The sequence below is a fragment of the Antechinus flavipes genome, chromosome 2, assembly GCF_016432865.1.
Source record: "Antechinus flavipes isolate AdamAnt ecotype Samford, QLD, Australia chromosome 2, AdamAnt_v2, whole genome shotgun sequence".
NCBI lineage: Eukaryota > Metazoa > Chordata > Mammalia > Dasyuromorphia > Dasyuridae > Antechinus > Antechinus flavipes.
Genome location: NC_067399.1, coordinates 626,910,737 through 626,934,839, shown reverse-complemented (window position 1 = coordinate 626,934,839; position 24,103 = coordinate 626,910,737). Strand labels below are relative to the sequence as shown.

The window sequence follows — 24,103 nt, the reverse complement described above, 5'->3', positions numbered from 1 at the left end:
ATGGATTTCGAAAGCACAAATGCAGGTGCTCCACCTAGTCCCCATGGCTTCCTTACTCCTCCTAACATCATTCAGAGGAGCAATATCAGTTTAAGGTAGGATGATGAGCTAGGGCTAAGGAATAGTATGAACCATAGACAAGAAACTCGAGTAGAAAATAGCTTTTATGGATGAAGGGGTCATGAGTGACCAAAGATCAAATTTCTGAGCCACTGTGACAAATTAGAAGGACGGAAGATGGTGATCAGAGGACTGAATTTCAGAGTTCAAGTCTTTGGAAATGGAATTGTTTTCGGTAATGATGAAGTGTAATTACCTTTATTGATAGTTGAGGTAGTGTGATGGTGGAGGTCAAGAAAGCTAAGGAGTTTGGAACTGGCAGAGGCCAATGAATTTTAAAAGTCATCAGTATGGATATTGAAGTTTATGAGAAGATAGATGGGTTGGGATAAAAAGAAAACCTTGTGAATCACAAATTGAACTGATGGAAGAATTGAGGGAAGTAAAAGTTAGTAATCCATAATTTGGCATTTATGTGTAGCAGAGTATTTGTATGTATATATGCATATATAATAATAATAGTGTGTACATATATACACAAATAGACACACACACACAAATAGACACACACATATATAGTTTTGAACATCCCTGTGAGGTCTTCCCTGCCCTCTCTACCCAGGTTCTGGAACTCATGATCACATGAACTCTATCATTGTTCCTGGAAGAGATGTATCCGTCTACTTCATCCCCACAGCTTTCAAATTACTTCTTCCTGATTGTTTTCCCCTATTAGAATGTAAGCTTCTTGAGAGAAGAGGTCATGTCATAATTGTTTTCCACTAGAGGAAAAGGAACAAGCATTTTTAAGGACCTACTGTGTGTCAGGCATTGCACTAAGCATTTTTGCATGTCACATTGGTGGCTGATACTGACTTTTTGGAAGGATTTCAAGTGATTTTTTTTTTTTCCTTTTAGATCCAGAGCTGTGATAATTTCTTTTAATGTTAAGGGAAAAAAAAGAAAAATCAGGCTATTTCCATATAAATGAAATTAAGTAGAGAGAAATTTACCCTCATGTTTATTTCCAAATAGAAATAATAGAAGAAATGATCCAAGAGCTATTAGTGTTACCACTTGAGCAATGAAAACTGAGCATTCAAGATTATTAAGACCCAGAATCATTGTCTGTCCATGGCTGTTCACCTGTACACATGGTGAAATAACAGAAGGAGAAAGTACATAGGATAATTATTCATGTCTTTAGATGGTCTAATAGGACAGGTACAGTTAGGTGATGCAATGGATAGAGTACTTAAGGATTCAGCAAGCGTCATCTGTTTGAGTTCAAATCTGGCTTCAGATATTCTGTGATGCTAGAACCACCAAACTACTCCAGTGTTTTTGCCAAGAAAAGCCCAAATGGGGTCTCACAAAGCTTCTAACCTAACTGAAAATGACTAAACAAGTTAGGAGATGGTTGTACATCCTTGACTTGGTCACAGGTTGTTTAATCTCTTTGAGTCTCACTTATTCCATCTCTGAGATGGGGATTATGTTTGCCATTATCTATTTCATTCATTGTGGGTATTTGAGGATAAAATTAGATGTGAAATTGGCTTTGCAAAGGCTTTTATTTTTTAAAGCAGTATACAAAAGCATAATATTATACAGACCCAAGGAATGGAGAGTCACTAACTTGTTATGGAATTGAAGTTTATTCATTGAACAAATTACGGAGTTGAGATGCAGAGAATTCTTTTGTCATTTCCACTTGACAGTAATTGGGACAGAATATCAATGAGATGTGTTTGGACTCCCTCCCATCTTCCTTAGTAACTCCTAGTTCTCGCTGCCTGCCCTTGACCTGTACTAGCAGATACTGCTCTCAGAGCCTACAGATCCCAGAAGACAGATCTGTTTTCTAGGAGGATACTTCACTGTATCATTGTGGGCCAGTGGATGGACAGAAATGATTGCATCTGAGAGGTAAGTGTCATCTTCCCCATAGTGTGAACCTGTTTCATGAGACCTCCCCTTCAGGGACCTTGTCAGTCCTCAGTCTTTCCCTGTGAATCCAATTTTTCTCTTTCTATGGTAAATGAGATTATTGCTACTAAGACATGTCAGTTGTTTCTGCTGCTGGGAGCACAGAACTGGAAGAAAATTCAAGAGTCATCTGATCTAACCTTCCTTCCTTTAAGTGACTTTCTGAACAGGTAATAAGGGCAGAGCTGGGATTTGAATCCAGGCCCTCTGATGACAAATCTAACATTCTTTCCACTGCATCGTGAGGGTAGGGAAGACCTGTTACTTATAAGATTACTTAAATCCAGTGGAAGCTGGGCTTTCATAAAATTATTGATTGGGCCGTAGGTTTTTAGGTAGGATTCTGCTTTGGAAGACCAGTCAATCCTGAGCAATGGTTTTTAAAAAAAAGTTCTTGGGAGGGTTGAGGTGGGATGTAGGTTCAACGGGTCTTAAGATGAGGGATAGTTAGGATGGCCACAAGTCTTTAACAAAGAGGAGATCATACACCAGGGATCAGTCATTTGGGGCTTTCCCTACGTTTTGGTTAAAAAGATCTTGCCCACTTGGTGAAAGTAGAGACCTGGGAGCTGGGAAATATTGGTGGGATTCTATAACTTGGGTTGCCAGCGTAGGCTTTGGTGCAATTTGCAAAATTAACTCTAGAAGAGTCCTAACAATGTCACATTGCCACTGCTGTGGTTAATGGTGCTTTGTGTAGCAGACAGTCCAATATTCATTGCATGATTAACTATCTAAGGTGAGGAGTTCTTCCCCAGCCATTCTTTCAGCGCCACTTCGGTGACCACTTCCCTAAACCGAGCCTTTTTTATAACTTGTTCCCTGCAATCTCTAGGCCTGTTTTAGAGAAGAAGGAAAGGGCTGGTGAAAGGTCCCTGATTGGTGAGGGACATGAAAGGGAGCGTGGTTCACACTGAATGAAGAATTCCTCTAGGGTATCAGCTAGAGGGACCACCTGGATCAAAGGTGAGCGTAGAGGTTGCACAGGTAGGTGACTAAAAATCCCCAAAGTTGGCAGGAAGACCACAATGTTGCTGGGTACTACTACCACTTAGAATGTGAGTGTGCTGTGTTTGGCGTCCAGGGATGGGGTTACTCTGGGTTCCCCCCTCAAGTGTGAGGAAGAGATGGCAAGAAGAATAGGTGTAATATATATTGCAAACAGCAACCTCCCAAGGAAGGCTGGTCTCGGTGAAACAGGAACACCAGCACCTAGGGGAAAAAGAGACCTGAGTCCTGGGCGTTTCTTTTCAGGATCTGGATTGCGGTGACGGCCTGTTTGACCACGTTGACATTACTGTGGTTGCAGAGGCTCTCCAGTGTGTCTTGGACTTTGGCTTCCTCCATTTGCTTTCTCAAATCACCTAGAGATATTTAAACAATGAAATATCAATAAAGTGGATTCCTGGCATCCCTTTGGGTGGCGCCTAGGAACTAAGCACCCCTTTCTGATAGTAAATATTGGTCAGTTTTATCTTTCCTATAAGAATTAATCAATCTTATTCTCATTAGCTAGAGAAATGTGGCTTTTATCAGATTAAGGAATGCTTATCAAAACGCCAAGATATCAAGATACTTTTTCCCCCTAAGAGTTTTGCTCTTCCCACATCTAGTCTAGTATTCTGATTTTTTTCTTTATCTACCCAAAGGAATAGGGTGTTCCCAAGGGAATGTTTGGATCACTTGTAAATTTGGGCTACCAAAGTCTTCCTAGGTAGGGTTTTTCTCTCCAAACACCTGGTTCTGGACTTTTTCTCCTCACTATCCATACTGTTTTTTTCCATGCTCTAGTCCATTCTGAATTTTTAACCCTCTTGTTCCTTCTCTGGACTAGTTCATTGTGGGCTTCTTCTTTTCCTTCCCTCATCCTTTAGGTAAAAGCTGGATCTCAACACTCCAAGCCCTCTCTTTCTCTCTCAGCCCTTCAGGTGATTGCTCTAAGTAGCAAAGCTGGATGCTAGGGAGAAGGGTGTAGAAGCAGAGTTTTTCAAATGTGGGGTTCCTTCGTTTTTCCCAAATGACTTAACAGAGGTTTGGAGAACATTTTAGTTTAGTTGGGCTGTAGATAAAAAGCAGAAAGGGAGATAGATGAAGAAACCTATTATCTCAGGCTAGAGGTTTGGTATTTTCTCTTCAGAATTAGAAAAGGGAGCATGGATAGGTCTCTAATGAAAGTGTGGGCCAATTTCTAGTGAAAAGTCTTATAGTCTAAAGCAGGGGTCATCAAACTTTTTAAATAGAGGGCCAACTCACTGTCCCTCAGACTGTTGGAGGGCCGGACTATAGTAAAAACAAAAACTTTGTTTTGAGGGCCTTTAAATAAACTTCATAGCCCTGGGTGAGGGGGATAATCATCCTCAGCTGCTGCATCTGGCCCACAGGCCGTAGTTTGAGGATCCCTGGAAAGAGTAAACAATTACAAAGAAGTGAGGAGGGAAAATAGAGACCTGTAAAGGGAATATGGGACGGGATTTTCGGGTTCCATTCTGAAGACAAAGCACTAATGTGAAAATCAGGCAGAAGAATGACTTGGAGTCAGAACAGCACTTTTTTTCTATCAGGGATATTTGTCGTACACTCATTTCACAAGATCAAGTAGGACACTGTTACCGGGGCTGCCACATAGCTGGAGTCTAGAAACCTGCTTTTCCTTTGTCTAGTCATGGGAAGTTCATGGGAGATGAGCTATTTACCTGAACTCAGGAGGCTGCATAAGAGGCCCAGGGACTTGTACTTCACCTCTGGGCTTGTCATATCATCTTCAAGAAGCTTCTGTAAATTTGGAATCAATTTGGACTCTTTAAATGCATCTTTGATGATTTCTGCAGAAAAAAGAGGTGACGTGCTCAAAGTTTTTTGTAAAATACTTCTCTTTACTGTGACTCTGGCTGAACTGTCCTGGATCCTTGGAACTTAACACAACCCACTTCTAGAGATGTTATAGGAAAGCCTGGAATACATAGAAAACAATTCCATTATCCCTCCCTTTCTAGCCTTATAAAGGGGTTCTTCTGTAAGTAATAGAAAGCCATTTCAAGTAAAAGCTTCCAGAGTAGAAATTAATGGAAGCCTCAGAAAACAAGAGGCCAACAGAATTGGATGTCAGAGACTTTCATTTTAAAAACTGGGATTACAGATCAAGGAATGAAAGAATATTGAAGGGCCAGGATGGCACACCAGAATTACATGTGATTTGGAATCTGATCATTTAGATTCCAATCTTGGCTTTGCTATTTATTATCTCTCTGATTTTGGGCAAGTTAGGTGACTTCTTTCTGTCTCAGTTGCCCTCATTTATGAAAGGGGGGGATGGTGTTAGACTTACTGACCTCAGGGACCCCTTCCAGTTCTAAATCTAGACATTTGTGAGTTTATCTTATCCTAATGCCCTTCATTTTACAGATCACAAGCTGAAACCTGGAGAAATGATTTGTAAGTTTGCCTAAGGAATAATTTCTCTGAATCCAGATTTAGAGTATTTTCTACTTTACCAGAAAAAATTCAAAATTCAAAATTTTTTGAGGTTAATGGACTTTCTGCTGTTCTTGCATAAGCAATTGAGTTAATTTCTCATCCTTTCCTGCATTTTTAGCTAATACCTCCCCTTCCCCCCTCCCCATGATTGACAAGACACAGCTGGGATCTCTTAACCCACATGCACATTGATGAACTACCTAAATTAATTGCTGAAGCAATGGCCAGTGCTATCAGAGCTTCATTCTGCATGATGGCGTGCTCACTGGTTGTCATGGAAACGAGGTGCTTCATTCCCTGGGCTTCCTGAATGGCTCTAACCACTTCCTGTTGGAAAAAGGACAGAAAAATGTTTGCCTCAGAATGTGCTGCAACCATAAGCTTCTTGGAGGAAGGGAAGTTGGAGACAAATGACACAGAGAGAGAACCTGATAATAATAGCTATTGTATGTGTTCTGGACCATATGGAACCCATGGAACCTCAGAGTTGGAAAAGGGTCCTTAGAGAGCATCTGGTTCAGCTTTCTTCTCTATATAGCATCGCTGACAGTGGCTGTGTAATCTGGGAGGAATGTAGAATCATTTCATTCTATTGTTGGGATAACTCTAGTGGTTCGAAAGGCTCTTCTACACTGATCCCAAAGCTGCCTCCCTGTAGCATCTGTCCACAAGTCTCAGTTCATAGGATCACAGAAGACATAGAAGTAGAATTAGAAAAAATCTTAGCAACTAGCTAGGACAGTTCCTCGCTTTTTTTTTTTTTTTTAATAGATGAGAAAATGGAACTCTATCCAGGGAGGTGAAGAGATGTACTCAGAGTCAAAGACTTTGTGAATAAATGGCAGATCCAGGACTGAACTTAGATCTCTGACTTGAAATGATATTTTTCCTTCCCATTCATTATTTCATCCCTGAAAGAGACTTCAAACTTCAGTTTAGGGTTAGGGATTTAGAGCTGGAAAGAATCTCAGAAACCATCTGGTCTAATTGCCTCCTTTTGTAGGTAAGAAAAAGGCAGAGTTTAAATGACATGTCCAGAGTCACACAGGAAGCATCAGAGACAGGATTTGAGAACTGGCCTCTGATTCCAATTCTGTGCATTTTGCCTGAATGCTAAAATATTCATGTAATTAAAAAATTAAAAAATATTCCCTAGCATGGCTGCTGTTAAATGGTATGGCCGTCAGTGGTCAGGATGGCAGATAGAGCTTGTCCAGTGGTCTGGCCATGGTCTCACTGATTAGCTGTGAGTGTGAGTGGAGGTGCTAGAACATCTGATGGTGGATCTAATAAAACTAATCCTTCCTCTTGACCACCATTCTTCAGGGTCTGAAGATGTCTCTGTAGTCCATCTGTCTAACCTAGTATTCCTTTTCTGGAACAGACATGCCAGTGGACATTGGAGAAGATGGTCTTAAGCTTATCATTCTCCAGTGGACATGTTCTAGATTGTCTACATAAAATGCGATACCTAGAACTGGACCCAGTACTCCTGATGTGGTATGAGAACTGTATACACTTCCATTAGCATGACTCAAGATGTTCTGTGTCTAAGGTCTAAGGTCTAAAAAATCTGTGTATACAAAGCAGGGGCTCCATACATTTGTTCTTTAAATATTTGGATAGTCGAATTTCAGTAAAACTGAACTCATTTGGAATCTTCTATATTTTATTTTATTACTTAAGAATATTATTATTGGGGCAGCTGGATGATGTAGTGAATAGAGCATCAGCCCTGAAGTCAGGAGGACCTGAGTTCAAATATGGCCTCAGATACTTAACACTTCCTAGGCTGTGTGATCCTAAGCAAGTCACGTAATCCCAATTGCCTCAGGAAAAAAAAAAAAAAAAAGGAATATTATTACTCCCTGTAAGGTGATCTTAAGGGAAGGGATTTTTTTTTTAACCTCTTTTTGTATCCCAAAAAGTTTGGGTAACTGGAACACAGTAGGTGTTTCATAAATAAATGTATGTGGACTGAATGACAGTTATTCCTTAGGCTTTCCTAGAGATCCATGTTACAAAGATAGTTAAGAAGCCCTGGATTAGATGATGATCAGAAAGCCCTTTAAGGTTTGTAAAAGGCTTTACTGGCATTCTATCATTTGCTTCTTATAATAACTTTGTGAAGCAGTTACACCAAATGTGACTGTTCTTTGACAGAAGAGAAAAATTGGATTTAAGGAGATTATATGACTTGCCCATGGTCACACAGTAATTGTTAGATATGACATTTGAAGCCAGTTCTCTTTGTCTCCAAGGCTAGAACTTGAAATACAAAGAAATATGGTACCAGAGATACACCTGATTAAGCCCCATCTTTAGTTCCTGCTCTCTTGAAATAGAGGGGCTACATAGGGTCTATGGTAAAAAAATAAAAACTAAAACCAACTTCTGAGTTCAAGTGTTTCAAAAGCAGAATGATTTATATACCCAGGAGTCAACGCACTCTGCAATGAAAGACAGTTGTGGCTTCCTGCCGATAGCATGCTTTAATTAAACATTTCCCTAGCCCCAAGTATTTCCAGGATGCTTTGCAATAATTAATTAACTATTGACTCGAGCAGACCCAGCCTGTAGAACAATGATTAGTGCTCAACTTTCTTCCAAGTTGTGTCATCAATCCTCAGAAATGTCCCCAAGAGAAAAGGTTGGCGTGGAATCTTTGCCACTATTTGTAGGTGGGGAAAAATGAGTCACAAAAGGGTCATATAACTTTCTACGGTAAGGAGGGTAGGAACTTGTAGAATGGAAGCCATGGAGTAGAGTGGATTGTATGTTGCACTGAAAGGTAGAAAGGTCTGGATTTGAATCCTGTCTCTGATACTAGCTGACTCCAGGCAAGACCTTAGGCTCCCTGGGTCTTAGTTTCCTTATCTGTAAACAGGGGTCTTAGACCTCTAAGGGATGAGCTAGGTAAGGATGGAAGAGGAGAGTGATATTTGAATAAATCGACAACTAGAAATTTTTTCACCTGAAACAATTTTGGGGGGAACACAGCACATAGAAGATCTGTGTAGCCCATTTATATTCAAGGGCTGGGAAAGAAAAGGAGTCTGGAAGAGGAGCTGTCCAGCAGCATGACCAGCAGGGTATTAGCTGCATCATATTTGCCCGCTGAAGTTTGGGAATGATGGGTACTAAGGGAGAAGGCAAAGGAGCTGTTTGGAGGAAAGTTGAACTCAATATCCCAAGTCAGTGGACTTGAAGTAAAGCCTTTTTAGCCCCATGTTAGTTACAGCTAGGATTATAGGCTTAGAACTTGAAGGGTTTCTAGAAATCTAGTTTAATCCCTTCATTTTGCACACAAAGAAGCTTGGAAGATAAGTTGAAAAAAAATGGGTGAGAACATCAAAATGAGAAGATTCAGTAGGAATATAAATTTATTTTCATTTATTGGAGGGCGGTCATCAGAGACAGAGTTAATAGAGTTGTACTCTATAGTTGGAAGGGACTTCGGAGTTAGAATGCTATCCAGTGCAATCCTCACTTTACAGATGAGGAAACAGGCCAGTGAGATAAAGTGATTTGCCCAGAGTCACATAGATACAGAGTTTCAGAGGTGGGCTTTGAAGTCAGGTCCTACAGGACTACAAAACCAGTGTTCTTTCCATGGTACCATTCTAAATTAGATTGGTTTTGTTTTGTTTGGTCCAAGAGTGAAGATCTAGGAGCCATGATGGGTAGAAATTGTGAAAAAAAAAAAAAACAAAAAAAAAAAACCTAAATTTAAGCTTGATGTAAGAGGGGGAGGTTTCTGAGATCCTTTCCAAATTTGAAATTCCGTGGATTGCTATACCACATGTCCTCAGGGAAGTGAAGGATCCAACATCCAACTAGAGCTTGGGCAGAAAGTCTTGATAACTCTTCAATAGAAAAATAGTTTTGATTGGTCCCCTCTCACTCCCCCTCCCCATTTTGCCATTTTTTCTGGCTACCTCTCACCTGGGACTTGCTGTGTCTCAGCAGTGAAGCTAGGAGGCGGTTGGCTTCTCCTTGGACACCTGCATTTTCCTTGGCTTCACACCACTGCACTAGCCGGTTCAACAGAGCTGGGTCCTGCCCAAGACTTTCTGCGGCTTTCACTGGCAAAGCAAAGACTACAAGTTGTAGGTGACCCAGAGCACTGGGGACAGGCCAAGGATGAACTTGCCAAAAGCCACCTTGGGGATGTACCCCAGGTGTTTCCACATCCCAGGCTACTGGTGCCCTCAAGCTTGGCAGGCAGTTCCTCCTCATGGGCCCAAAAGACCCAGAGCCAGGAGTTGAAGCCAGAGCTTCCCATTTGTGTTCCTGCTATTAAATAGAGGCCAAAAAACTTGCCTTTTCCTCATTTTGCCCATCTTCCTCCCTTACTTCCCTCTCATTCCCCCTCAATCAACCCATCTGCCAGACTAATGAATTTACACTAGATAATACAATTAACTAATTTAACAGGAACTTGTTAAGAGACACATGTACAGGAAAATGTTAATGTTCCCCTGCCAAGCTAATTAAGGTCAATGGCTGCTCTGAGTAAGTAAAACATGAGGCAATTAAAGGTGGGAAGACTATTTGTTTCTTGCTGGGGTTGGAGAAGTCCAACTTTGAGATAGATTTTGGTGGCCCCTGAGAATCTCTACTAAGAAATGGTTGGTTTTGATAATGTTTGGGAACATTTCCATTAGCTATTTTTGGGTGATCTGGAGGTAGAGTATTATACCTTCAGTTTACAATTTCCCTGAGGGGTTGGCTGTCCTTAAATACTGAAGGTCTAACTCATCTCTCACTATGGCCATATTAATGTCACAGGCTTCTTAGACTGAGTGACAGTTTTAAGGCACTTGGAAATCTGTGTTTCATTAATGCTTTCATATCCCCATAAACCAGTGGTTCTCAAAGTGTGGTGCAGTGAATCCTGGAGGGTCTCTGAAATCCTTTCAGAGGGTCTACAAATTCAAAATTAGTTTTTTTTCTATTTATGATAAATATCTATTATGTAACCCATATAAAGAAAAACTCTTTGGACATATTCTCAATAGTTGTTAATACCGTAAAAAAAAAAATATTGAGAAAAAGAGTTTGAGAACCACTGCCATAAACCTTAATAAAAGAGGTCACTTAGTGACCTTCTGGATGTAGAAAATTCCCAGTAAGAATAATCAGCTCAGGCTTACATCTCTGACCCCTTAGTTTTGTTATCCCTTTGGAATGGAGAGGAGTTGAGATTGCCCTCCTTCCCTCCTAGTATCAGGTCGGGAGCCAGTGGAGCTCCCTTGCTCTCTACCTTGGCCATCCATCAACATTCGGAGTGTTCCTAGGAGTTTAAACTGCACTGGAGGCATCTCGGACCTCAGCAACATCTGGATACGTTTGGCCACACCTTCTTCCAGCATCTGCACTTTGTTGATCACTGGAAAAGAGAATGGAAGGGAGAGATTGCAACATCCTCCCTTACTGCTTGGGGTTCTGGGTCCTGTAGTTATCCATGGAAGCTGCTGTTGGCCTGCAGGGCTTGAAGCACAGTGATGGGGGGTGAAGGATAATGTTTAAATTAAGAAACCCTGATTAAGCTTCTGCCACGGGCCAAGCCAGCTAGGTGGTTCAGTGGGAAAGCACAGTGGAAAGGAACTGAGTTCAAATCCAGCCACAGACACTAGCTGTGTGACCCTGTTTGCCTTCATTTACTGGAGAGGGAAATGGCAAACTTCTCTAGTGTTCGTGCCATGAAAACTCCAGATAGAGTCATGGAGAGTCAGATGTGACTAAAAATGATTAAGCAACAATATTGTGTTGGTCACCTCGGCAGAGTAGAGACACAGCTGGGTTCAAGGAGAGAAAGGCCTGAAATAAGGCATGTACTGACTGTGAGTGTGGACAGCTTCTCAAGGTCCAGGCAACTCTGCAATTATAAGGAGGCTCTCTGCATCGATAGAATTACAGGTTTAAAAGGGGACTAGACCGGACACTGGCCTAAAAGCACGGCAGCAAACCGATCTCTGCCCTTAAGCAGCTTATATTCTATAGGAAGCAATTCAAATAGGCTCAAATACATACATATTCTTCTTTTGCTGTGTTCAGTCATGTCTGGCTCTTTGTGATGCCATTTGGGGCTTTCTTGGCAAAGATGCAGGAGCCATTTTGTCTTCCAGCTCATTTTACAGAAGAAACTTAGGAAGAGTTAAGTTACTTGTCCAGGGTTACACAGCTGCTAAGTGTCTGAATCCAGATTCAAACTCAGGTTTTCTTTACTCCAGGTCTGGTACTCTACCCACTGCACCACCTCTGCCTCTCATTCTGCCTCTGTGTCTGTCTGTCTGTCTTTCCTCTCTCTCTCTCATATACACACACACACATACAATGGAGAATATTTTCTCTGTCTCTTTCTTTCTCTGTCCCTGTCTCCTTCCCTCCTTCCCTTCCTTTCCTCCTCTCTCTTTGTTTTCTTTGTCTCTCTGTCTCCCTTCTGTCTCTCCTTCTCTCTCTCTTTCTCTTCCCCCCTCTCTCTCCTTTACTCCTTCCCTGCTTTCCTCCCTCCCTCTCTGTCTCTCTCTCTTTCTCTCTCATATATGTACACACACAATGGAGAATATTTTCTCTGTCTCTTTCTCTGTCCCTGTCTCCTTCCCTCCTTACCTTCCTTTCGCCCTCTCTTTTTGTTTTCTTTGTCTCTCTGTCTCCCTTTCTGTCTCTCTCTCTCTCTCTTTCTCTCTCATATATGTACACACACAATGGAGAATATTCTCTCTGTCTCCTTCCCTCCTTCCCTTCCTTTCCTCCTCTCTCTTTGTTTTCTTTGTCTCTCTGTCTCCCTTTCTGTCTTTCTCTCCTTCTCTCTCTCTTTCTCTTCCCCCCTCTCTCTCCTTTACTCCTTCCCTGCTTTCCTCCCTCCCTCTCTGTCTCTCTCTCTTACACTTACACACACACACACACACAACACACACACACACACACACACACACTCTGGGATTGAGAGAGCACCAAAAGCTAGAAGGATCAGAACAGTCTCATGTACAAGGGAGGTATATTTGAGCCTTTAAAGGAACAAGATTTCCAAGAAGCCATAGTGAGGAGGGAAAGCATCTTGGGTTTGGGGAACAGCTTGCAAAGTCCTTTCCATATGTTATCATTTGATCTCCATAACAACCCTTTGAAGTGGATGCTGTCAGCCACATTTTACAGGTGAGGAACCTGAGGCACACAGTGGTTAAGTGTCTTGCCACTTAACTGTATTTGAAGTAGTATTTGAACTCAGGTCTTCCTGACTCCAAATACCTCACTCTATTGTGTCACCTAGCTGTCAAGACACTCAGAATGCTGAGATGGAAAGAAAGCAAACATTTTACAGATGAGGAAATTGGGACAGGAGAGATGTATCGGGAATTGGCCACACCCATACAAAAAGTCGTGGCAGGGATGGGATGTTCTCTGTTCCTCTGCGTAGATGTGCCCCATCAATATTGTGAGTTCTGCTAGCAAAGGGCCTACTTTCCGCTCTCCCTCACCCACCCCAGGCTGTCTCCAGTCCTGGTCTCTATCTGGCCACTGGACCCTGATGGCTCTGGAGGGGAAAGTGTGGCAGGTGACCCTGCCCAGCCCTCCTCCCTTAACTCCAGCTCACTTGCCTGTCCTGGGTCCCCTCCCTAAGGTTGTGGTCCTCCTTGAGAACAAAGACCAACTAGCACAGTGAATCCGGCCCTGCCTTTGAGAGCTCTCAGCCCCATGCTTAGAGTCCCTATTGTCCTGAGCCCAGGTGTTTCCTTCCCGGCCGCCCCATGTTCTTTTCCTGGGGAGTTTCTCTCCTGGGAATTCTCAGATCCCATGGCTGAGGGAGGAGCCAGACCAATTACTAATGATCTTTGCTGTGTTCTTTGGTCCTTGGGGGCCGCAGCTGGAACTGGGTTCCCTCCATTGCAGCCCAGCATCTCTAGGGGGCTGCCCTGGACTGCTCACTGGCATTGATCAATTAAAAGCACTTTTTGTGGGCTTCTGTCAATCTCCAAATGTATCTAATTGATTTAATTTTATTCTCAGCCCAAGTCTCTTTCAGTGTTCAGCTTTTATCTCTTTCCCTTTCAAAGCAGGGCTGGGGTATGGGGAAGGCAGTGCAGATTCAAAGCCTAAGGCTGAAGCCAGGGCCCAGCAGGGGCTCTCCTGCTGACACTTTCCCTGGTTTTGATGTTTGCTGTCAAGGTGAAGCCCAGGAAGGTAGCCCAGTCTTCTGGGGTTGGGGATGGTGAAATAGCGTTCCTTTCCTCCTTCCCTCCCTCCCTTCCTACTCTTCTAAGTGACTCACAGCGGTTTTGTTGGTCTGTTTCTTTTTTGAAATTTCCAGGTCCTGTAATTATTTTTTTCCCCAGGCTTCCTGTAGAATGGAGAGATTTCTGTTCCCCTCCCTTCCTTTCCCTCTGCCCCTCTGCTGGCTGTCTTTCTGCGTCCTGCCTGGGGCTGGGGTGAGGGGGTGGGAGGGATGTATAAGTGGAACACAGAAATCTTTCTCTCCTTCTTGAGTGTCTCAGCCGTTTTCTGAACCCAGGAGCCTCTCTGCCTACCCCTGGTCCTCTAGAGGCCCGAGTGTGGCTATTTGCCAAATACTCAGTTAGAGCATCTGCCTAAAATTATTATTGCCAGTCATTCTCCCCACTTCCCCCTCTCACACTCCCGCTTTTTGGTCCATCATTCACGCCACTGCCAGTTTATTTTCCCCTGTGCACACCTGATCATGTCTCTCCATGGCTTCCTACTGCTTATTGAACGAAGTTCAAACTCTTGACATTCAGGCTATTCGGTGCCCTCTGCCAACTGGTACCTCTCATACACTCCATGCCTGAGTACTTGCTTCCCTGGGCACACCCCTGACATTTCTTCGCCTCCTTATCTTCACTCACACTGTTTGCTCTGCTCCTATTCATGTCAGCTTCTTGAAATCCTAACTTTCATCGAAGGCCCAGTTGATACTTTGGGAAATCTTCCCTGATCTATCCCTTCCTGCTTCAGAATTTGCATAGCGTTCCTATGCAGACTCCTTTCAAATTATTGCCACACAGTATGCCATGGACCCCTTTTTGTAAGCTCTGTGAGGGCAAGAAGTGTTCCTCCCCAAAACTTAAGTCTCCCCCATTGGCTACCCCAGTGCTCCTTAATACATGGGGAACATATTAAGTGTTGGTTGAAATGAAAATCGTTGAAATTGGAGCGCTTTTACTGGTGGGAGAGATGTGTAAGAGTGTCAGGACCTTTGTTCTATCATTTAGAGCAAGGGACTCCCTCCACCCCTACCCAGCAGAGGCAGGCAGCTCCGACCGCTGGGAGCCAGGAAGCCTGGGTTCTAGGGCTGGCTCTGCTGTGTATTGGGGAAGTCACTTAAATCTCTTTGGAGGCAGTTGTTTCTTTCTCATCTCTTAACACAGACAATCAAAGCTGCCCAAACCAGCCCACAGGCCTGCAGCGAGGACCTCAAGAGACGGTGGGTGGGGAAATCGCTTTGGAAACATCTGAAGAACTGTATGCATAAATGAGATGGCTACTGTTTCTGGGTAGCCCATTAATGTGGAAGGATAGTTCCAGGACTCTTATCAAATAGAATGATATTCATAAAGTACTCAGCATGATGACTGGTACATAGTGGGCATTTAATTGATGCTTTCTTTTCCTCCCTCTCTCCATCACCTGGGAAGGGGGGGGGGGCTTGGCTTATAGGGGAGAGTCCTGGACATGGGATTTGAGAAGAACTCAATTCTAATCCTGCCTTAGATACTTAATGTGTTTTGGGATGCTTGGCAAGTCACTCAAAACTCCTAATCTTAGTTTTCTCATGCTCTAAAATGAGGATACTGTTTCCCTTACATATCTCACAGAGATATTAAGGGCAAGTGTGATGCACATCTTAAGTGACTATATTAGCAGTATAGCTGTAGGGTATATGTAACTGAGGCATTTGAGGTTTATAACTATAATTGTCTCCTCACTTCATGACTTTCCCCATTGGTTGCAATATAGCATTGGTTGTCATAAGAAATTAAATGGAAAATTTTGGCATTTTGGGGGAAGCCTCCGATGACATGAGAAGGCTAGCAGCAGTCACAGAGTCTAAGACTAAATACTTAACCCAAATTTCACAATAAGGCATTGCAAACACCCTATAAAAGAAAAGAAAAAGAAAAATACAGATTTTTCTGGTTTGAAGGAAGGGTCAAAAATTTTTACATGGATTTTCCAGATTATGAGAATATTATGCTTCTAATCCCCATGACTGTAAATGCTTAATCACAGACCCATTCAAAGAAATGAAAGAGTCTTTAGAATCCAAACCCTTCATTTGATGGGGGAATTGAGGGAAGAGGCTCAAGGAAGCTCTAACGGAGGGAGGTTTGGGTCTAAAGAGTCCAGAAGCTGGCCAGGATTTGAATATCCTCCGGCTTACCTATGTCCTTGCTAAAATATGGAGTTTAGAAATGAACATTCTACTTTAGATGTGGTCTGACCATAGACAAGAGATTGAAAGACTTACATTGAAGTCCTGCCTCAGACACTAAATAGTTGTGTGTTCTTGGATAATTCACCTCTCCTAGCCTTATTTTCCTCATCTGTAAAATGGAGAGGGGAGGTAATAATAGCATCTCCACATTTGTGAAGTGATTTGCAAATCTTAGAGCCTTATATAAATTCTAGATACTATTAAAGCATTTGATTCTCCTAACACCCCTAGGAAGAAGATGTTATACAGTAATTTTATTCTGATTTGCAATCGTGAATCCCAGTCTACTTGTCTTTGATTATTCCATGTGGTGCAGGTATATGTCTATGAGTTTCATCTCTACTGGTTCGAATGTCAGAAACCACTGAGGGATAAGGGAAGGGTCCCTACCAGGGATGGCGAGGTTACGGAGGGCACTCAGGGCTGCGTGCTGTACCGTCACATCACCATTGTCCACGTGCCTTTCCAGGACATCGAGGAGCTGATGTACAACACCCAGTTGTACCATCTTCACACAGTTGCTGTCTGCAAGAGGGGAGGAGATAACACGACTCAGTCAATCAATTAACATTTATTAAAGCTCTATCAAGTACCAGGCACTATATCGCTTCAGAATTTGCATAGCATTGTTATGGAGACTCCTTTCAAATTACAGCTACACTGGTATGCCATGTACCCCTTTTTGTAAGCTCTGTGAGAACATGGACAGTGTCTTCTCTAAAAATCATCTCCCCCATTGGCTACCCCAGTGCCCCTTAATACATGAGGCAAATATTAAGTGTTGGCTGAAGGGATACAAAAAGAGGCAAAAGACAGTGCCCTGTGTCCTCAAGGACTTCACAATATAATGAGGGAGACAATAATCAAATAAATATGTACAAACAAGTTATCTACAAGATAAATAGGAAATAAGAAGGGAAGCATTAGACTTAAGAGAGTTTAGGAAAGGTTTCCTTATAGAAGATGATGAGTTATCTCCTTTTCTTTCTCCCTATTAGACACAATAGTCTAATTCAACAAATATTTATTAACTTCTCCCTTTTCTTAGACACAGCATATAGTGCTAAGTTTTGAGAGAGAGATAAAAAATTGGGTAAGATATCCCCACCCTCATGAAGTTTATATTTTAGTAAGGGATTCTATGACAAGGAACCATCGTCCTTTAACTTTAGACATTCCACCTTCCTCTTAGGGATGCTTCAGGGACCATGATTCTCTAGTCACTTCCTGGCTATTTTCTTACCTTGCTAACAATGCTATCCCTATATCCTCATCTCCCCTTCTCCCCCACCCCTTACTTATCTTAGCCTTCAGTTTCTCATCTGTATAATGGGAAAAATAAGTCAGACTTCTAAGTCTTTCCCAGCTCTGTCATCTTTTACTTCTAACTCTGTCATAAGAACCAAATAATTATTCTTCAAGTGTAGCTTTACTGTCCTACTTTTCTGTCCAAGAGGCATCCTTGGCTAACTATTGCCCCTAGGATCAAATATAAGCTCCTCTGTTTGGCACTGATGCAGTGGTCAGGGTCCCAGAAACTTATTAGCTGTGTGACCCTGGGGACCTCTCCCTCCTTATCTCTTCCTGTTAAAAACCCCACTTTACTTCAAGACAACTCAAGGGCCATCTCCTTCAAGAGAGCATTGGTATTCTATCCTAATCATTCTTTACTTTTAAAAAATATACCTTATGTAACTAACCTGTGAACATTTATCTTTGGAACAGAATACATGCTCCTTGAGAGAAGGGGGTGTTCACACTTTTTTATTTGTATTCCTAGTAACTGGTATAATTTGAGGCACTTAGTAGGCTCTCAATAAATGCTTATGCATTTATAAACTCTTTTCCTTGGAGCCCACAGGTCAGGAGCTTTTGGACAGTCTTACCATTTCTGGCAAAGTTGGCGACTGCCAGGGCGCCAGTCAGCTGCAGCTGGATATTCGAGGACAAAAGCCAGCTGCCGATCCTCTGGTAGATGAGGCCGGTTCCATTAGCAAACAGTTTCTGCATAGACTCATCTACAAAGGGAAGAGGTAACAGAGGAGGAGATGTAGGAGCTTGCAGCCCCCACTGTCTACTCACAGGCCAGAAGGTCCCAGAGTTGGGGAAGGGCCCCGGTCTCATGGTATACATTTTCAGACTGAGAGGGGTATAGCAGGGGGAGGGGGCAAAAAGGTTTCTATTAAGGGATAGGCCTTTTCTCCCTTGACCATTCCTGTTCCCATAAATTACTTATCAGTATCTCAACTTCCTATCTGCTTTATTTTAACAATTCCATTTATTTATATTAAATGTTGTTTTGTAAACTTACTATTGAAAATTAAAACAACTGCTTAAAAACTATTTCTATGTAAAATGATAATTTCAGTGAATAAAATGTAACAACAATTATTCAAATACTGTCTCTAAGTCTTCAATAGGACTCTTAGTTTGGTGACTGATTCTCATTTGCTTTTTCCTTTTTAAAAAAAATAATTTTTAGATCCATATTTTCTTCCTTACCTTTTTCTCTCAACACATCGAGAAGGAAAGCAGAACAAAACTCATTATAATATGTGTACACATTCCCATTGCTTTCTCTCATTTATCAAGCCTTATTACTACCTTATGGATCTTAATTTCTATCAAGGATTGTTTTACTGTAGACAAGGCAAAAATGTGTTGATACCACTAGAAGTCTATATATTTAGGAAACAATCTGATGGAAGTATTCTGACCAGGAAGCTAGGAGATAAAGGATACTTATTTCTAGTTCTGTCACAAACCTACCCAATGCCTTGGCAAGTTATATTCTTTAGGTCTCCCCTGTCTGCATCTGCCAAAGGGACATGATATCTGTTCTCCTTCCCTCTTAGATATTTTGTGAAGATCAGAGAGATCATGGATGCTTTCAAGGGTTGAAAGTACCATACAAACATGAGATGAATTTATTACGGTTATTAAAATGACTAAGACTCTGGAAGGTGTTTGAAAATTTCTGAGAAATAGTTTTTGGGTAATTTAACAATTTTATTAACTACATCTAGAAAGCAGTCATCAAAACAGGCTATTGTTTCCCTTGATGAACAAAGAGACTGAACCTGTGAATCTTCAATTTTTATAGACTTTTGTAAAGAGGGTATGCCTGAGGTTGGAAATCAACTCCAATTGGTTAATAAGAAACGAGTGAATTTATATTATAATAAAAGAGTGCTTTATTCCACTGAAGGTCTTGAGATACATGGCACTGAGCACTCAGTCTCTGTTGAAATCTTGTCCAATCAATAAAGGTTGATTTCTGCATATAGAAGAAGAAAACCTTTCGATCCTAATTTAATAATTGGTTATTAATAGATGAAGAAATAATCATTTCTCTCAAAGATTATAAAGAAAGAACAAAAGTGAAGACACATTGTGTTGAGTGATGGGAGACAATGAATCTTAATGTAGCCAAGATATCAGCATTCTGCCTCCCAGGACAAAGAGAATTGGAATGAACATCCTAATGAAGGCATAGGTTTAGAATGCTGGGGCCCACGGGCAAGGGATATTATAGAGTCATAGAATGTCCCAGTTGAAGGGGTTCTTAGGGGTCATTTAGTAAATCAATGGATAAAGTCAGGACTGGAACCTAGATCTCAACCCCCATGGTTCCTTTCATCACAGTACATTAAAAAAAATTAGTTTTTTCCAATTACATATAAAGACAATTTTAACATTCTTTTTATTCCTGAGTCAATTGAGGTTATGTGACTTGCTAGGAAATGTTAAGTGTCTGAGGTCAATTTTGAACTCAGGCCCTCCTGACTTCAGGGCTGGTGCTCTATCCACTGTGCCACTAGTTGCCCAACATTCATTTTTAAATAAAATTTTGAGTTCCAATTTTCTCCCTCTCCCTACACTCATCCTTCCCTAAGATGGCAAGTAATTTGATATATGTTATATAAGGTGCAATCATGTAAAACCTATTTCCATATTAATCATGTTACATCACACAACTTTTTATTCGCTTTCTTTGGAAGTCAGATTATTTGCTTTAGTAGACAGACAATAACTAAATCGTTTAGTAAGGTAAATGGGGAAGGTTTTTGCCATGGGCCTGTAGAGATAAGCCCATAAGTGGTTTATTCCTTGCTGTTGGTGCTGCTCTATTCCATTTCCATTAGTAATCTTATCCAGACCTCATCCAGCTGAGGAGACTTTCCATCTTAGAACACTCTTGTGGAAAGCAAAAGACATGTGGATTCAAGGAAAATAAGAGAATTTTCTGCTCTGTGGCACGGGTTTGAGTACAGTGAATCCTGAAATATATTCCCCAGAGCAATATTAGTCAGATTCATCATCATTTTTTCAGGCTGGGGGAAAATCAGAGCTAGAGGAGATATTGGAGCTATCCAATGTTTCTTTTGATAAAATTATGAAATCATGAAATTTTTTGTTAAGCTCTACCCCTTCCACTTGGGATTTTCTCAGACCCCAATCTCTCCTATTAAGGAAGTAAGGGATCTGATAAGTTTGTTCACATTGAGATATTAAGGACTTAAAATATGCTTTGTTTTTGTTAAGGGAAGGAGCCTGAAAAAGGTCATAGACTAGATAGAGTAATACTGAACCCAAAGGAATAAATTTCTAATTGTAGAAATTCAGGTTTCATGCTCCACCCTGAGTAGGAAGACAACAGAAGGGGAAAAGGGGAAGTCTTTTCAAAGTTGCCCCTGCCTAAGGCAGCTAGCTTGCAATTAAGCTTGAGAAGAGCCTGGCAGTGGGAACTTTAAGAATTCTGTTGTGTTTGAATATGTATTGGGAGAGCAATAATCTGCAGTGCTCCAGAGTGGAATCTGCCCCAGAAACAGAGCAAAGTTTGCAAGGTGACATGTGTGCCATGAGCAGATGGCTTCTTCTAGTTCCGGGCTTCAGGTGGGGAGGGTGTGGTGTGGAAGCCTGGGCTCCTGTTCCACAAACCTGCATCTGGCTGCATCCCTTACCTCCCAGGAGTAGAGAGATGACAAGGTCTGAGATGCTCTTTGTAATGCCTGCAGCCTCAACCTCTGGGCTGTCCTGGACCCTCTGCAGGATCTCCACGAGGGCACTTTGAACATCTGCATCTACCAGCTGCACTTTCAGGGAATCTGCAGAGGTCATACAAGGTTTTATTTGGGAATGTCAGGAGTGGGGGTAGGGGAGGGGAAGATGGGAAGAGAGGAAAGGGGAGAGGGGAAGACGGGAAGAGAGGAAAGGGGAGAGGAAAGAGATATAATTGGGAGGATTTAGACATCCAGAGAATTTCTTGGCTAGCAGATAATGGGGATAATTAGGAACAAAGCAAGTGGAATATCAGAGGACTGATTGCTTGAGAGACGTCTTTGAATTCCTTTCTTAGGATGAATGGTCATCCTTCAAAGTTTAGTTTCACTTCTTTCTTTCCTCATAAAAGTTCTGCCTTAAAATCTACTGTATTTAATATAACTTGACACTAGATTCTATGATTTGCATTCTGCTATCTAAAATTTAGAAAAATATATTTCAATAACATTTCAGTATATTTGGTTTTTAAAAAATCCTACATATTTTATTTTATTCATTGAAAAACATTATTCTGGGAAGGAGTCCATTTTCTTTTAAATCCTACATATTTTATTTTATTCATTGAAAAAAAATATTTTGGGAAGGGTTCCATCAGTTTCCCTAGACTGATAAGTTAGGTCCATGACCTAAGACATTAAAAACCCCTCTTCTAAAATACTACAAAGTTCAACATGAAAATAAAAATAGGAACATATAAGTTATGAGCTAAGTTTAGGCAATTGCTAGAACTGAACATGTTTTTTTTTGGGGGGGGGAGAGTGTCATACATATAGTAGTATTTTAATCTCTCATCAGTACTCCTCTCTCACGGGTATTCCTCATGGGACTTGGAAATATTTACATCCTGGACCTCATAGCCCTTCTCCAGTAGAGACAGTCATGGCCATACATTGATATTCTGGGTCTTACCATTCTCTGCCAAAAGCTGTAGGATCTCAGTGACTATCTCCAATCTCTCCTGATTCTCAGCCCTCCTTAATTGCCTTACCAGCTCCTCTGCCACGTTGGTCTTGCTGAGAGCTTCCTTAGCTGTGTCTGTGGAGAGAATATGGAGAGTGACTAGAGAGCCCATTTTCAATGAGCCACGGATATGACACACATCCCAATAATACTACATTACAAGATCAGAAACTGGTCTCCCGAGTTAACTCCAGGATTCTTCTAGCCCTACAATCTATTTCTGAAGAAGACCGTCTGATATCTTCCAGAGGGTTAACTAGAGTTAGGTAACATGGGGAGCTGCCTAGAAAATATTACAAGGCTGTCTAAAAGTGACACACAGAATTTATCTTATTTTTTGTTTGTCTTTTGTTTTTGATGTACATTTATTACCAGATGCATCTCTCCCCTTTTCCACCCAGAGAGCCATACTAACAAAAGATCCCTCAAAATTATGTTTTATAAATTCACAAGAGAAGCAATTGGCATAATAATAGAGAATTGGCCTTGAAACCAGGAAGATTCTGTTCTAATCCTGACTCTGACATATGCTGGTTGTGTAACTATAGAAGTCACTTAGCCTCTCAGTGTTCTGGGAATATCTATAGCTACAACAAGAGATAATACTTTAAGGTTTGCTAAGTGCTTACCCTTATAACTTGTGCTATTATTATCCTCCTCATTTTACAGATGAGGAAACAGAGGCAGACATATATTAGAGTTATTCATTCTATATTGTGAAATATCTGCAAAAGTGATGTAAATTTTTTCACCTGTGCTTCATACCAGATTAAAAACTCTGAAATATTATGTTACTATTACAAGATAAAATATGTTAAGATATAATACTATACATATATTTTAGGCATTTCTTAGTTTCTAAGCTTCTTTTGTGTCATCTGCTGGCCTTTGCATTTTATCTGTAGCTTCTGCAAAACTTTCCCAAATTCCCATTTCTTTTGCCAGCCTTCCATATATTGAAACCGTGATGTGGAAAGTCATGATGTGGAAGGGATAATTATAAATCATTTGTCTGACATGACACAATTAGCAAGTTTCTGGAACTGGAACTTGTCTTCCTGACTCCATATCCAATATTCTCCATGGCTTTACCTCTAAGATTATAGAGTATGGCTTCAAAGTATAGTTTTTAAGAATATAAGTTGCAGAGAAGGTATAAACCTGTACTGATAAAATGATTTTTTTTTCACTTGGAAGTTCCCTATATCATGAAATCACAGATACATTCCCCATTTCCTATAATGCAAAACATTTTAATGCCAGAAAACCCCACATATTACAGATATTTGTTTTGCGATAAATCAACTAGTATGTATTATAAAGGAAGTTAGTTTCCACCAACAGCCATGATCATGGAATGGAAAATTACATCTATTTGTTGCTTTATCTGTTACTTGCCCAAGAAGGAAGGGAGCTTTGTGGCCATTCCATTGCAATTCAGATACTTCCATGTTTAAACTCTGATATTCCTTTGCTTAATCATAATGTTTTCATTGCACTGTCTCTTTGTCTTGCATTTCCTGACCCTAGTTTTTGTTCTCATTATGACTTCATCTGTTCTCAGCCTCTCTGATCTCTCCCAGGCCATTATCCTCCTACAATAACTATATTCTCTTCCTTTCCCCATCTTGATTCCTTGGTGAGCCAATTCATCTCTTCACTGTCTTCTCTCAAGAACCTCGAAGCCCCCTTTTTTCCTATCGCTGATTTTGTCCTACTAAGCCTCAGCCCTTGAATTACTTCTACTGCCTTTGCTTCTACTTATGCCACTAAATAAAGCTACAAAAAAATCATGAAACCGAGCTCAGTGGAAGCATTACAAATTTGTGTTATGCAATCTTAAATGGGTCCTTACTGTGGCAAGGCATTCAGAACCCATTTACCATAACAATTTTTTCCCACACCTTTCCAATCCTCTTGAAGTCCCCATGGTTCTCCTTCCTCCCTATCTTGTCAGCTCAGAATTTTGCTCATATTTTACTAAAAAAAAATGAGAGCTTTATCTTTTCCCTCCTCATCTTACACCACTCAGATGCTTTCTGCAACTATCTTGCACCAGAAGAGGTGGCTCTTCTCCTTTCTAAGGCAAACTCTTCTATA

The 24,103-nt window shown here is 41.2% G+C and overlaps 1 protein-coding gene across 2 annotated transcripts in view; it reads right to left on the bottom strand.

Annotated features, from left to right (window-relative positions):
* Nucleotides 1–1,615: 1,615 nt before the first annotated feature.
* Nucleotides 1,616–24,103, bottom strand: part of LOC127551844 (rap1 GTPase-GDP dissociation stimulator 1-like) — a 78,492-nt gene continuing 56,004 nt past the window's right edge. For both annotated transcript variants that reach the window (XM_051981964.1, XM_051981965.1), the window contains 9 exons: nt 21,953–22,078; nt 20,944–21,087; nt 17,866–17,997; nt 16,370–16,504; nt 10,790–10,915; nt 9,469–9,608; nt 5,724–5,850; nt 4,743–4,871; nt 1,616–3,413 (listed from right to left, as the gene is read on the bottom strand). In XM_051981964.1, the coding sequence (XP_051837924.1) occupies nt 3,262–3,413; nt 4,743–4,871; nt 5,724–5,850; nt 9,469–9,608; nt 10,790–10,915; nt 16,370–16,504; nt 17,866–17,997; nt 20,944–21,087; nt 21,953–22,078 (1,211 nt within the window). In that variant the 3' untranslated portion in view covers nt 1,616–3,261. The remainder of the gene's footprint in view (nt 3,414–4,742; nt 4,872–5,723; nt 5,851–9,468; nt 9,609–10,789; nt 10,916–16,369; nt 16,505–17,865; nt 17,998–20,943; nt 21,088–21,952; nt 22,079–24,103) is intronic.